Source organism: Mesoplodon mirus, assembly GCF_964341445.2.
Source record: "Mesoplodon mirus genome assembly, chromosome: 1".
NCBI classification, from domain to species: domain Eukaryota; kingdom Metazoa; phylum Chordata; class Mammalia; order Artiodactyla; family Ziphiidae; genus Mesoplodon; species Mesoplodon mirus.
In genome coordinates, this window is record NC_138976.1 from 15,267,562 (window position 1) to 15,281,675 (window position 14,114).

The 14,114-nt window shown below is 40.9% G+C and overlaps 1 protein-coding gene across 1 annotated transcript in view; it reads left to right on the forward strand.

Annotated features, from left to right (window-relative positions):
• The window catches only part of BRINP1 (BMP/retinoic acid inducible neural specific 1), a gene marked incomplete at both ends in the record, with an annotated part of 133,508 nt that overhangs the window by 71,967 nt on the left and 47,427 nt on the right, over nucleotides 1-14,114 (forward strand). The window contains 2 exons of the mRNA XM_082628113.1: nucleotides 2,520-2,689; nucleotides 5,985-6,090. Coding sequence (XP_082484239.1) covers nucleotides 2,520-2,689; nucleotides 5,985-6,090 — 276 coding nt within the window. The remainder of the gene's footprint in view (nucleotides 1-2,519; nucleotides 2,690-5,984; nucleotides 6,091-14,114) is intronic.

A 14,114-nucleotide genomic window follows, 5' to 3' on the forward strand; every position in this document is an offset into this window, starting at 1 on the left:
ATCTATCCATCAAATGATAACTGAACATTTGCTCTTTGTTTGACCTGGGAAAAGCATTGGGAACATTATAAAGAAGAATCAGAGTCCTTCCTGCCCCAGGCCACCACTCATCACACCTGGAACTCAATGTTTAATTGTATATAAAGCCGTTTTTAAGCCAAGTCTATTCAGCTTGCTGCAGAGTCCAAAGGATGGACAATCGTGTCCTCCTGCATAACTGGCAAAGACTTCATGGGAAGGTGCAAATATGAGTTTTTTATTCTGAACTCAACTTGAGTCTAGGCATGTGGAACCCAGAGATTAATTTTGAAAATGATGAATCTTCTTACTGGAAGATTTCAGTCAATCAACAAACACCGTAGAGTTGGACCACTTCCACATTTATCCTTTACCCACACATACCCTGATCATTTGTTAAGCACATAATATATGCCCATATTGTGCTAGGCAAAGACAGTGAAATGAAGAAAGACTCCTACATACTCACTGACTTCACAGTGCTTCTCCTCTAGTAAAAGAGAGAGGCTATTAAACAAGAAATCACCAGGAAATGTGACAGGTAACATATTGGAGAAATAAAAAGAGATCGTGGGAGCCCGTGGTTAGAGTGCTTACTTTAGTTTAAGTAAACAGTGGGGGATTCAGGGAAGGCTACCTAGAGGAGGTGTCTTAAGTGATACCTGAGGGATGAGTAGAAGTTAGCCAGGAGAAAAACAGAAAAGCAGAGTCCCAGCCATAAGAGAAAATAGGGCACATTTATGCAGGATAGAGCACAGCTAGAGAGCAGCACGGGATGCAGCTGGAGAGACCAGATCATCAGTGTCTTGGGTCCCACATCTATAGGGATGCAGGCACCCTGCATCATTTCAACATGTAACGAATAAACTATTAATGATATTTTTATTTCTTTTTTCCGTTACAGTTCTGTTTTTATTTTTTTAATTGAAATATAGTAGATTTACAATATTGTGTTAGTTTTAGGTGTATAGCAAAGTGATTCAGTCATATATACTTTTTTTCAGATTCTTTTTCATTAGATTCAATAGGTTATTACAAAATATTGAATATTGTTCCCTGTGTTATACAGTAAATCCTTATTGCTTATCTATTTTATGTACAGTAATTTGTATCTGTTAATCCCATACTCCTAATTTATGGGGAACTCGCGACCACTCACCTCCTGCTGTGTGGCCTGGTTCCTAACAGGCCGCAGACCGGGGTTGGCAACCCCTGGTATAAAGAGTGCAGGTAACTTGTTCCCATAGCTAGTTCAAGTCCAGGCAGTCTAGTTCTAGAGACTGCTCTCTACTACTACTCCAAATGATTTTTGATTGCTACAACGAACAGACAATGATATTAGGACTTTACGTGTGTTAATTAATTTATTCTTCTTAATTATTCTATGCAGTAGGTGCTATTCTTCTCCTAATTTTGTTCATGAATAAACTGAGAATCAGAGAGGTTAAGAAATGTCCCCAAGTTCACAGTTAGTTGAGAGTGAAACCAGTGGTACAATGATCAGATCTATTTAGGTGGCATATCTGGAGCTTCCTTTATGAAGTTCTGGTGAAACATCTTTTTATCCAAAATAAAATGCACCATTAGTTAGTACTGTTAGTAATCCATGCATGTATTTCTAAGGAAAACTTAATGGTAAATTATAATAAGGTTTTCTATTTCTCTCTCTCTCTCTCTCTCTCTCTCTCTCTCTGTCTCTTCCACCCTGTGCCTAACTTTCATGTCATCTCCTCTCTCCCCAAGATGTAACTTAAGAAATGTTTATTGAGTGAATGAAAAAAATTGATGGATTAACTATTTACTACCTACTATATGCCAAGCACTGGGCTTTGTACAAGGGATACAGCAGTGGCTAATATAGATAGTGTCTGACTTCACAGGGCTGACAGTTTAGTTTTTCCTATCTATCTGTCTGTATCTGTGTTTAAACTATATCTTATCTCTCTGTCTCTCTCCCTCTCTCTCTATCTATATCTCTATTTATCTACCCATCCATCTGTACATCCATCTATCTGTCTGGGAAGGGGTAGCAGAAGGAGAAAGAGAGAAAGGAAAGGAGGAAGGAACGAGGGAAGAAGAGGGGAGAAATGAGAGGAGGAATAGGTGGAATTGGATGATGATGAGGAAACAGAGGAGGAGAAGAAAGGAATGGGAAGGGCCCATCTATGGCAAATCCATCATTTTACAGAAAAGGCTGAGCCTTGAAGAGAGGAAGTGAGTTGTGTTGCGAGATGATGCTGGTGAGAACAATGAAGTGGATTAGTAAGAGCTGGACTTGATGATAAGAGTCTTTTCATGGTCTTCGTCCTGATGGAGCTTGGTGCTTACAGACACCTCTGGACTGTCTTGCTTTCATTGTGCTCTTGATTTTCAGAGGCAGAAGGAAATTTGGGCAAAATTAATGAGAGGTCTGAAGCTATTTTCGGCATCCAAGCCATGAAGGCTTTCTACCCATCCCAAAGCTCAACAGGCTGCCTGAGCTTCTTTCCTTTTCTATGCAGGGGAGGAGGCCTTGACCATGTACATGGACAAAAGTCACCTGGACAGGAAGTCAGGGAATGCCACCCAAAGTGTTGAAGCTCTGCACCAGCTGGCATCATCCTACTTTGTCGACCGTGATGGCACCATGAGGAGGCTCCATGAGATCCAGATATCAACTGGAGCAATCAAGGTACGGCTCGAGGGTGGCTTCGGGTGGCAGGCTCTTAAGACAACAGCACTGCACAAAGGTAGTCTGAGAGTCAACGGGCAGATGAAATCCCTGGTTTCTTACCCAGGGAGCTAACCGTGCCCCCCTGCCAACCACTCTGCCTGAGGTTGTCAAGTGCCCCATAATATCCCGAGCATTGTCATTAAGGTGACCACATGTACTGATTTCCTGGGGCAGCCCTGGCTGTAGTCATGGCAGAATTATCCATAGTACTTGCCTTCACTCTTTTTTTTTTTTAACATCTTTATTGGAGTATAATTGCTTAACAATGGTGTGTTAGTTTCTGGTTTATAACAAACTGAATCAGTTATACATATACATCTGTTCCCATATCCCCTCCCTCTTGTGTCTCCCTCCCACCCTCCCTATACTATCCCTCTAGGTGGTCACAAAGCACCAAGCTGATCTCCCTGTGCAATGTGGCTGCTTCCCACTAGCTATCTATTTTACATTTGGTAGTGTATATGTGTCCATGCCACTCTCTCACTTTGTCACAGCTTACTCTCCTTCACTCTTAAAGCTCTGTGTGGATGATTTCAGGACTCCCTTTCTAGGTGAAGAAACAGGCTACAGTGGGTAAATCATTTTCGAAAGGTCACAGAGCTCTCAAGAGTCAGATTATGCCTAGGTCAGTAATTGGTTAACACCTGTGTTTTTCATCCTCCCTCCCCATTTTACAGATGGGAACACTCAGGTCCAAGGGTTAAAGACTTCTGCTCAGGGTTACACACCTAGCCAGTACATTAACAGGGACTGGAACTCTACTCTCCAGACCAGGGATCCATGAGGATTGTTTGTAAAGGGTCAATAATCAATATTTTAAGATTTGCAGGTCATATGATCGGTATTACTACAACTCAACTGTGCTGCTGTAGCACAAAATTAGCTATACAATCAGAGTGTAAACACTGGGCATGGCTGTGTTCCAATAAAACTTCGTTTATAAATCAGGCAGAGTCTGTCCTGTGCCGACCCATGCTCGTCTACCCCAGCGCCGTCCGATAGACCCTTCCAAGAGAATGGAGGGACTGTGTCTGTGCTGGCCAAGACAGGAACCACTAGTCATATGGGGTTATGGAGCACGTGACCTGTGGCTGCTTAGACACTAGATTTGGAAGGTGTTTTTTTAATTTAAGTTTAAATAGCCACATTGGTAAGAGCAGCTGTGGAGACTTTTCAGCTCAATGCCTTAGAGCATAGGTACTTAAAAAAATTCCACTTTAAATGCAGTAAATTCAAGGATTACCTTTATAAAGAGAATAAAGGAGGACATTTTTGATAAAAAAGGATTAGTTCTTTGGAGGGTTTCAATGAAGATTTTTTTGCATCTCAAAGTTTCTTAAACCAGATTATACCTGCATTTTGCCTCATTATTCAGTCTATTTTCTCTTCCTGAGCATCTTTCTTCTGAATAAAATGCAGACCTAGTCTTATATCAAGACTTTAAAAGGTATCTCTAGGGAAAAAGTGCGTGTGTGTGTGTGAAGGGATGAGGGGTTGCCGGGGAGTGTTGGTAGAAGTCAGGCAGATGAGTCAGAAACGGACCAAGGGAAGAGAAAAAATGTGGGAGGGGAGAGACTTGCTGAGGAGGGGAGAAGTCAATCAGATCAACAAAGAGCCAGCTGATCCGAGAAGAATCGCCTATGTTGGGGGGATTATGGTGTTAGGGAACTCAGCACAGAGAGATGGAGCTTGATGAAGCCATCGGAGTCTGAGTGAAGCAAAGGCCTGGTTTTCATTATCACCAAATGGTTCCCTCCCCGCGGGATGGGATGCGGAATTGAGATATTGAAGCTCTGTCAGAAGGTAATCCTCTTTTGTGCATCCCGGAAGTGCAGTGTGCCTCCTTACGAGGAATTTCTTAGAGAAAGTGCACACAGGCCACTCAAGAAGCCATCCTTGGAATAGCACCATCCTCGACACTCCGTCTGGCACTTGGAGTTTTCTAGCCATTTCTTGACGCTACCTCACGACCCAGCTGGCTAGAATTGGTCTCCCTGCCAGCTTTGTCTAAGATGAGCAGCTGACCCAGGTGGGGACGTTTTGCCCGTGGTTTCTCTTCCTGAGCATCGTTAGCAAGATGGATTGATAGTTTTGAATCTCATTTATCAGTAACGATGTCATTATTCTGTACACAAAAAAGAATAAATTATTTTTTAAAAGCAAAGCCTAATAACCTTCCATTTTTGTACTGTTTCCTAAGTGCTAGATACTTCAAAAATATGATCCCTTTACCGTTAGGGTGGGTAACGGTATTACTGACATTGTGTAGATGCAGAAATTGAGGCTTAGAAAGAGGAGTTAGTGATCCAAGGTTCTGCTGCTGGACAGGGGCAGAGCTGGCACTGGGAGATCCGTGTGACTGTTTCCCAGGTCATCATTCCTGACAACGGTCAGTGCTGTGTCCTTACAGCTGGATGCAAACCTCAAAACAAGCCTACAAGTGATTGTGTTAAATAATGGAAAGGAAAGGCTAAAGACATGAAGAAACCACTTTACATACTAAACCATTCATATTTCAAGGTTATCTTTTAGAATAGCTGTTTCCCTCTTGTCCACCACCTCAATTATTCTAAGACAGTGTTTTAGAAACACACTACCGGAGGACTGGGATGATCATTCTGCATTGGAACTGATTGTGCTCTTTGCTAATTTTTTTTTCGAAAATGGGAATAATTTCATTGTTCTTGCCTAATGATGATGCATATGTACTCATCAATAATGCACGTTACAATTTATAGAGACTCTTGGTAATAAGATGTCAATTATTGAACATATGCCATGTGTCAGGCACTTACACCCATCAGGTTTAGTCCCACCACCTTCCTGGAAGGATTTACTAGCTTCAGGTTGCAGGAGCTTAGAGAAGTGACTGCCTGAGGGCACACAGCAAATAAAGGGCGCAGCCAGGATTTAACACTGACTCTCCTAACTCCAAAGCCCATGCTTTTGAAATACACTATAGTGTTTCCACTTATTTTTAGTTCATATAATACTTAAAATGGCTTTGTGCAGTGAGAACCAAGGATAGAACGTGGGCGTCCTGGCTCCAGTCTGCTGGATTGCCCTGCTATCCCGTTGTCTGCTTGGCAACAGTCAGGCATGGTCCTTGACACAGGCAAGGAGCTCAAGAAGTGGCCACTGGCTCAGGTCAGGCTTTCTCTGCTGCCTGAGCTCTGCTGGGGGCTGACTCTGCAGGATCTTTCCCAGACAAGGGCATCTGTCTCACATCTGTTGCCCTTGATGTCCACTCCAGGTCACAGAGACACGCACTGGGCCTCTGGGCTGTAACAGCTATGACAATCTGGACTCTGTGAGTTCCGTCCTTCTGCAAAGCACGGAGAGCAAACTGCACCTTCAAGGTAGGATGTCAGTGGAAATGATGGGAACAGAGAGGGGGAGGGGAGAGCAGCCTGGGGGAGGAGGGATGAGAGGGTATCAGGAGGCATGATGTGGAGGGAGAATGAAAACTAAGATGAAAGGCAGAGAAACCAACAAAAAATAAAAATATGCAAATTAAGACAGTTGTGATATGATGTCTTTTTAAAAATTTTAACATATATGGGACATTAAATTCATGGTTATTAATTAGTTTTCAGATATAAAGTATGGAAATGTGAGCTTTATCTGATTATTTTGATGAAAATGTCTAAACAGTGTTATTTATAGATGTTCCAGATCTAATATATATTAAAGTTTCATTTCATAGCCTCTGAATTTCCTACATTATTGTGTTTGATTCTCAATGTATTTTGGCAGATATTATTTGAATTCCAAGAACTATAGGGCATTTTATAGAATTTTTGGTTCTATGTAAACTTCTTTCTCCTTATTTGTTCATCATTAGTGGTCTTCAGTATATTCATACACCCATATGTATTTGTGTATATATGTGTATGCTTTTAGCAGAGTTTACAAATGAGAACATTCAATGCCAGCTGGAATATAGAAAGACGGATCCTCTTAGGCATGGCTAGTGAAATTTCAACAATTCTAAGGATTAATTTGTTGAAATACATACATATTTGTATTTGTTTATTATCTATTATATGTCAGGTACATGTTATGTGCTCCATATATACTCAAGACCTTGAAGAAAATATACTCTTTAAAATAGTCATTTTATCCTGATTAATTCATCATAAAGAGGAGGGGAGATTGTAGGGGGAAAAATGATAAAACTTTAAGTATAGATAGTGCTGTTTTAAAAAGCATAATTTATAATAGCAAAGAAAAAACAATGTAAAGATCTCAATTTTCCACATGAGGAGACTAAATTAATTATGTAGCATCCATACAACATAATATTAGGCAGGTGCTAAAATGTTGTTTATAAAGAATTTTCAGGATACGTGAAAATGATTTACTATAATGTTAATTAAAAAGTGGATGATTTCTGAGTGAATGTATGGCATGATCTTAATGTAAAAGGATAAGGAAAAATAACATTGCAAGGAATTATGTGAGATGTTAAAAGGTTACTTCTGGATGATTAGGTTAGAGATGATTTATTTTAGTCTTCCAATTCCTTTTCTAACTTTTCTACAATGATCGTGTATTAACTTTATAGTCATAAAAAAAGGCATATGCTTTAACTTTGAGCAAACTAAGAATGTGACCTTTTAGAAAGGTATCTGATAAAGGTGATTCTGAATGTCAGTGGGAGGAAAGTTGGGTTGAGATTGGCAGATCGAGCTAAACAGAGCCTAATATGACTTTTATATTCTGATTTCTTGGCAACTCTTTGATTCATGCTCCTGTTATAGAAGATGGTTGGAAAGTGGTACAGAGCAAGCTTGATAGTGTCACTTGGGAGCAATGAATGAAAATCCATCAGGAAAATTCAGGCCAAGAGAGTGGTTTAGCGTTAAAACAAAAGCCAACAAAGCAAAACCTCAAATACATGAAGAATAATCCTACACCCCTTTGGTAGACAAAAGAGTAGACAGATGAGTTTGGTAATGCCTGATAAGAAATGAATAAGGAAGACAGACCTACCTTGGGTGCGCCAGGATTTTCCATATTAGCTCCTGTGATGCCTACAGTGAGCTTGTGGAGTGAGAGCAGGGTTTGAATCCAGGAAGTACGGCTCCGGTCTGTGTCTGATGACCCTGCTGTGCATGTAGGAGGTGAGTTATAATCAGAGTAAATTTAGTTGGGATTAACAGGATCTCACTAGGAATTTATTAAGATCTTAGGGCCATTTGGAAGCTGATTTACAGTGAAGCTAAGGAAGCTTAAGATCCAGGGCTCCCTCACCTTCTAAGTCCCTAAATTTTCTCATTCTGCATATTCATATTCACATGTAATTTTGAATTCCTTTTCTCAATAAGCACCTGTAGCCTAAGCCTCAGTCCTAAAACCCAGATCTGCCATTGGTTACATTATTAGCAGTATGTTATTCACACAAAAGAAGGAGATGACAGCTTTGTTCTGTTCTAGATTGGTCAGAGCACACCTGGAGGATTGGGTCCAAGTGTGGGCAACACATTTCAGGAGGGACATCAAGAAACTGAAGGAGAGTGTCTTATAATACATAACTGATGAAGGTGGACTTAGAGCAAAAGGATGTGTCTGTGGGTACCTAAAGGGCTGTCTTGCAGAAAAGTTAGTCAAATTCAATAATATGGATAAAATGGGCCAAACCTGATCTACATGTGGGAAACTACAAGGATCCCAGGTTTAAACTAGATCTCAGTTTAAACTCAGTATAAAATAGATCTTCTAATGCACATTCATGTCCAAACCTGGAATGTCCTGCTGAAGCATATAGTGGCTCTCTTTTTTTTTTTTTTTTTTTTGCCGTACGCGGGCCTCTCACTGCTGTGGCCTTTCCCGTTGCGGAGCACAGGCTCCGGATGCACAGGCTCAGCGGCCATGGCTCACGTGCCCAGCCGCTCCGCAGCATGTGGGATCTTCCCAGACTGGGGCACGAACCTGTGTCCCCTGCATTGGCAGGCGGACTCTCAACCACTGCGCCACCAGGGAAGCCCTAGTGGCTCTCTTGTTATTAGGGTTATATGTTGGTGACGTTTGGTAGGGATGTTATAGAAACTATTTAATCATCATTCCACCGTGTTGGTGATTGACTCGATACTGATGCTTAGGAAGATGCTGAATCACCAAACCTTTATCAAGACTGACTATGTGCCAAATTCAGTGCTAGATCCTGGGCCTATGAGCACAAATCAGTTCAACTCAATTCAGCAAATATTTTTCAAGAACTCATGTCATTGAGCTAGGCACAGAAAACAGTGGTGAACAAGACAGACATACTTTTTGCCCCAAGGAAATATACACTCTATCAAAAAACATGGGTTTAGACAAATAATAATGTGCAATGAGTTTGGATGGAAAAAAATTGTGAGGGTTCTTTGATACCCAGTAGTATGGAGATTTCACCTACTAGAGAATCAGGGAAGCTTTCTTGATAAAAGGATGCACAGAATGAGACCTGAAGAGTGAAGAAGGGGGCAGGGACATAGCTCTGGAGCAGAGTCCTCGTGAATGGCATTCAAGGAAATTGAAAAGATCTTAAGAGATTAAAGCAGAGATGTCAGTGGTGAGAAAGGCAAAATAATATGTCATATCCTAGAAGGCCTCTGTAGCACATTAATGAGTTGAATATTAATTTGAGAGTAATGGGAACCATAAAAGGGTTTTAAAAAACAAAGTAGCAGGAAGAGATTAATGTTTTGGAAGATCACTCTGGCTACTGTGTGGTCAATTAATTAGAGAGGAGTAGTTTGGAGGTTGGTGACCGGTTAGTTAAGGGCTACTGCAGTATTGAAGATGAGATGTCACAGACTGAAACCATGGAAGCAACAGTTGGGATGGAGAGAAATAGACCAATTTTGGAGTTACTTAGGAGGTGTCACTACCAGGATTTAGTGAAAAGACCATGAAAGATTTAGGTATTTGAGTGAATGGAGAGTGGGAATAAGATAGAGCTGACAGACAGGAAAATACATATGATTCAAGGTAGTGTGTAATATAGTAGAGCTAGTAAAAGTAATGCGTACTATTACAGAGATGTGGAAAAGGAGGCAATCCATTCTGTCTGTCTAGGTAGAGGAATCATAGAAAGGAGGAAAAATATTCTCCTGGTGGAAGGTAAAACAAAAATACTTCTTAAACAGAAGAATATCTCATGAGTTTTGGGTAGGCTGATACTTATTCAGTAGCATACATAAAGCACGAAGTAAAAGAAAAAGATTGATAAATTGGACTACTTTAAAATTAAGAATTCCTGTTTATCAGAAGATGCTATTCATGGAATGAAAATGCAAGTTACAGAGTGGAAGGCAATATTGGTGATAAATGTATCTGACAAAGAACTCATGTATAAAATATGTAAATAACCCCTAAAACCAATAAGAGAAAGGCAGACAATCCAGAAAGACAAGAAAATGGGTAAAAGGCGTGAACAGGCGCTTTGCAAACAAGAATATCAAAATGGCTAATAAATATTTGAAACGGTGATTAACTTTACTAGTCCTCAGAAAATGTAAATTAAAACAGTGTCATAACACACTGATCAGTCTGGCTCAACTGAAAAATCTGACAGTATCAAGGAGTGACAGTGTTGAACACTGGGAACTTACATGCATTGCTCCTGGGAGAATAAATTAGTACAATCACTTTGGAAAACTCTTTTTGGCAGCTTCTACTGAAAACTCAATATGTCCTCACCTTATGACCTAACAATTACAACTCCTAGGAATATGCCCAACAGAAATGTTACCTTTGTTCACCAAAAACCATGAATGTTCATAGGAGTTTTGTTCAAAATAGTCCCCCAAATGGAAATAGCCCCAAATGCCCATCAACAAAAAAATGGGTAAATAACTTGTCATACATTCACATGATGGGCTACAATACAGAAATGAGAAAGAATCAACTACACTTTCATGCAAAAATATAGAAGAATCTCATGAATGCAACATTAAATAACAGAAGCCAGACACGAAAGAGGAAATGCTGTATGATTCCATTCTTACACAGCTCAGAAACAGTAAAACAAATACATTGCTTTAGAATTCCAAAGAGCGTTAACCTTTGTGGAGGAGGAATGGGGAAGTGACTGAAGAGAGATGAGAGAGGTTTCTGGAAGTCTTAGTAATGTAATTTTTTTTTTTTTGCGGTACGCGGGCCTCTCACTGTCGTGGCCTCATCCGTTGCGGAGCACAGGCTCTGGTCGCGCAGGCCCAGCGGCCATGGCTCACAGGCCCAGCTGCTCCGCGGCATGTGGGATCTTCCCGGACCAGGGCACGAACCCGTGTCCCCTGCATTGGCAGGCGGACTCTCAACCACTGCACCACCAGGGAAGCCTGAAGATAATGATTTTTAAAATCATCTTGCAACAAGTAATAGAGGGGAACAGAGAATTTGAACTGTTTAAAATTAACGTTATTTTGAGCTGTTTTTCCTTCTTAGGCATATTGTGCTTATATCCATGAGCCAGTTTATCCCTCCCACCAACTAAGAGATAGGGATCATGCTCCCCATTACATAGATGAAGAAACTGAGGCCCCAAGAGGTGAAGTCACTTTCCCAAGATCCCCTGGTTTTTGGTTCCTAGCCGCCTGGGATCCATGATTACTTTTTTCAGGGAGCCTTGAGTCAGCACAACACATTCTAGATGTGGGTAGAATGGGAATAAGTCCCTGCCCAGCTGCAGTAGTCGAGGAAGAGGGGAAGGAACGTCATCAGGCCTTCTTTTCATGAAGCCCCATCACCCCTCATGGCCTTGTGACCCCAGTGGAAGGCGGAGTGGTTGTTGCCAGAGCCTGCTCTAGTCAGCAGTTCGGGCTGAATCCTCATTAAGAATTAGCCCGGGGTCACCGGCAACGGCTTGCGACTAAAGGGCCTTCTTGTCGATTAGCCAGGGCCTAGGAGGCACTGATGGGAATCCGTGTTTCCGTCTTCCTGTGGCTCTGTCTGTAAAGCCTGTTGAATAAAAGAGCAGCACCTTCATGACAAATGGGATTGCTGACTTCCACCCAACTGCTTGACTCCAAATATTGGTTTTCCTTTGTGAGCCAAGGAGCACCATGTTCTCTGCCTTGTGAGAAGTGAAGTTCCTCTTAAGAAGTGGATTGAAGATATCAATTAAAACTCAATCAGAGGACAAATAGGGAGTGTCTGAGAGCACATGTGATAGTGATAAGTCCTTGGACTAGCTAATTAAGTTTCTGAGCTTCTTTAGGTCTTCTAATAAATGGGAATAAAAACACCACTGCCTCGGAGTCATGGTTCTGCATTTATTTGAAAAATATGTTGAAAGCACCTGACCTAAAACCCAAGAGGGCTGATACAAAATAATAGCTATGACTTCCTGGATAGTTCTCATGTGCCAGGTATAGAGCTTATTCCTTTATATTAATCTGTCAGAAACCTCAACACAGACCCATTTTCCAGATTTGCAGATTGAGGCTCACAGAAGTTAAGTAACGCTCTTGTAGCCAGCAGAGCAAGAATTTGAACACAGGTCCACTCAATGCCAGTGCTCTTAAAAGTGTGTAGCATATTGTATCTCAACCTGGAACATATAATCATGGTTTTTATTGGAGCAAGTAGTTGTATAGTGCTTTCTGTGTGCTGATAGGTTCTGCTATTTACTTTAGAAAGTCTGTGATTTTCCTAAAATTACTTGCCAACTTGTGGATGTGCGTAGGTGTGCCATTTCCATAGCTATTCTCATACTCTCAAAAGAATCCAGAACCAGAAAAGATCAAATACCTTTATAACAGACGATTATGAAAGCCTCGCAACATTCCAGGTATAGATGACTATAAAAAGGGCTGCCTCTGACCGGGGGAAATCTGGAATAATTTGGTGACTCAAGACTCAGACTTGTACAGAAAGAGGTGGAAATGCTAATGGAGCATAAGCTGGTGTTGAGGGGAGGGAATATCAGAAGATTTATCATTTGGTATGTGGTCACGTGGGGCTATACCTTTCAATAAACTTGTGTCCGAGTGTGCATCATGGAACTCCTGACTGATCAGTGATCAATGTGACAGTTTGACCTACTTTAACCACCACATCCCACTTGATTCCTTGTTGGTCTCTGATTGTACACAAATCAGGCGTCAGGATGGCCACAACCTAAATAAATCACCCATGGAGATTTATACATTGACTCTCTTCAAACACGGTACCTGTTTATTTTTTAAGATTATTCAGTCAGTCTGTATTTTTTCCCTCACAGCACATCTGAGGCAGAATTAAGCTCTTCTTTGGCACTGCAAATGTAGCACTTTCAATGCACTTCTACTGTGTTCTAGAGACATTCTCCCTTGTTTCATGTGCACAATTGTTCACATTTCTACTAAATTGCAATTAAATTCCCCGAAATTAGAATCATATCCTTTTTAATGTGTTCATTATTCACTTCTTATTTCAGTGTTTAGATTGTAGTATACGCTCAATAAATATTTACTGATTTAAATTTATTTGAACTGTCAAATGAGTTTGCTTTGAATCTTAATTTTTTACTGTGATAAAATATATATCACACAAAGTTTAATGTTTTAAACATTTTAAAACCCACAATTCAGGAGCATTGAGTATATTCACAGAGTTGTGCAAGTGTCATCACTATCTACTTCCAGAACTTTCTCACCATCCCAAATGGAAATTCCATATTCATTAAGCAGTAATTTCCCATTCCCCACTCCCTCCAGCCCCAGACAACTACTAATCTGCTTTCTGTCTCTATGGACTTGCCTATTCTGGACATTTCATATAATTGGAATCATACAATGTTTTTTTTGTGTGTGTTTCTGGCTTTTTTTTTTTTTTTTGCGGTACGTGGGCCTCTCACTGTTGTGGCCTCTCCCGTTGGGGAGCACAGGCTCCAGACGCTCAGGCTCAGCGGCCATGGCTTAGGGGTCCAGCCGCTCTGCAGCATGTGGGCTCTTCCTGGACTGGGGCACGAACCCGTGTCCCCTGCATCGGCAGGCGGACTCTCAACCACTGCGCCACCAGGGAAGCCCTCTGGCATCTTTGATGTAACAGAATGTTTTCAGGGTTCATCTATGTTGTAGCATGTAACAGTACTTCATTCTTTTATGGCTGAGTTAAGATTCCATTGTGTGGATAGACCACATTTTGTTTACCCATTCATAAGTTGATGGACATTTAGGTTGTCTTCACCTTTTTGTTAATATTGCTTCTATGAACAGTGTGTTCAAGTTTTTATTTGAATACTTCTGTGCAATTCTTTTGAGTATATACCTTAAGAGTGGAGTTGCTGGATCATATGGCAATTAAATTTTAAAAAATAAGCTTTGGTGGAAAAATAAGTTTATTTTGTGGTAGATTGCATGATTGCATCTCTCTCTTCCCTGAGAGAATTATACATACCAGTGCATTGCATGTG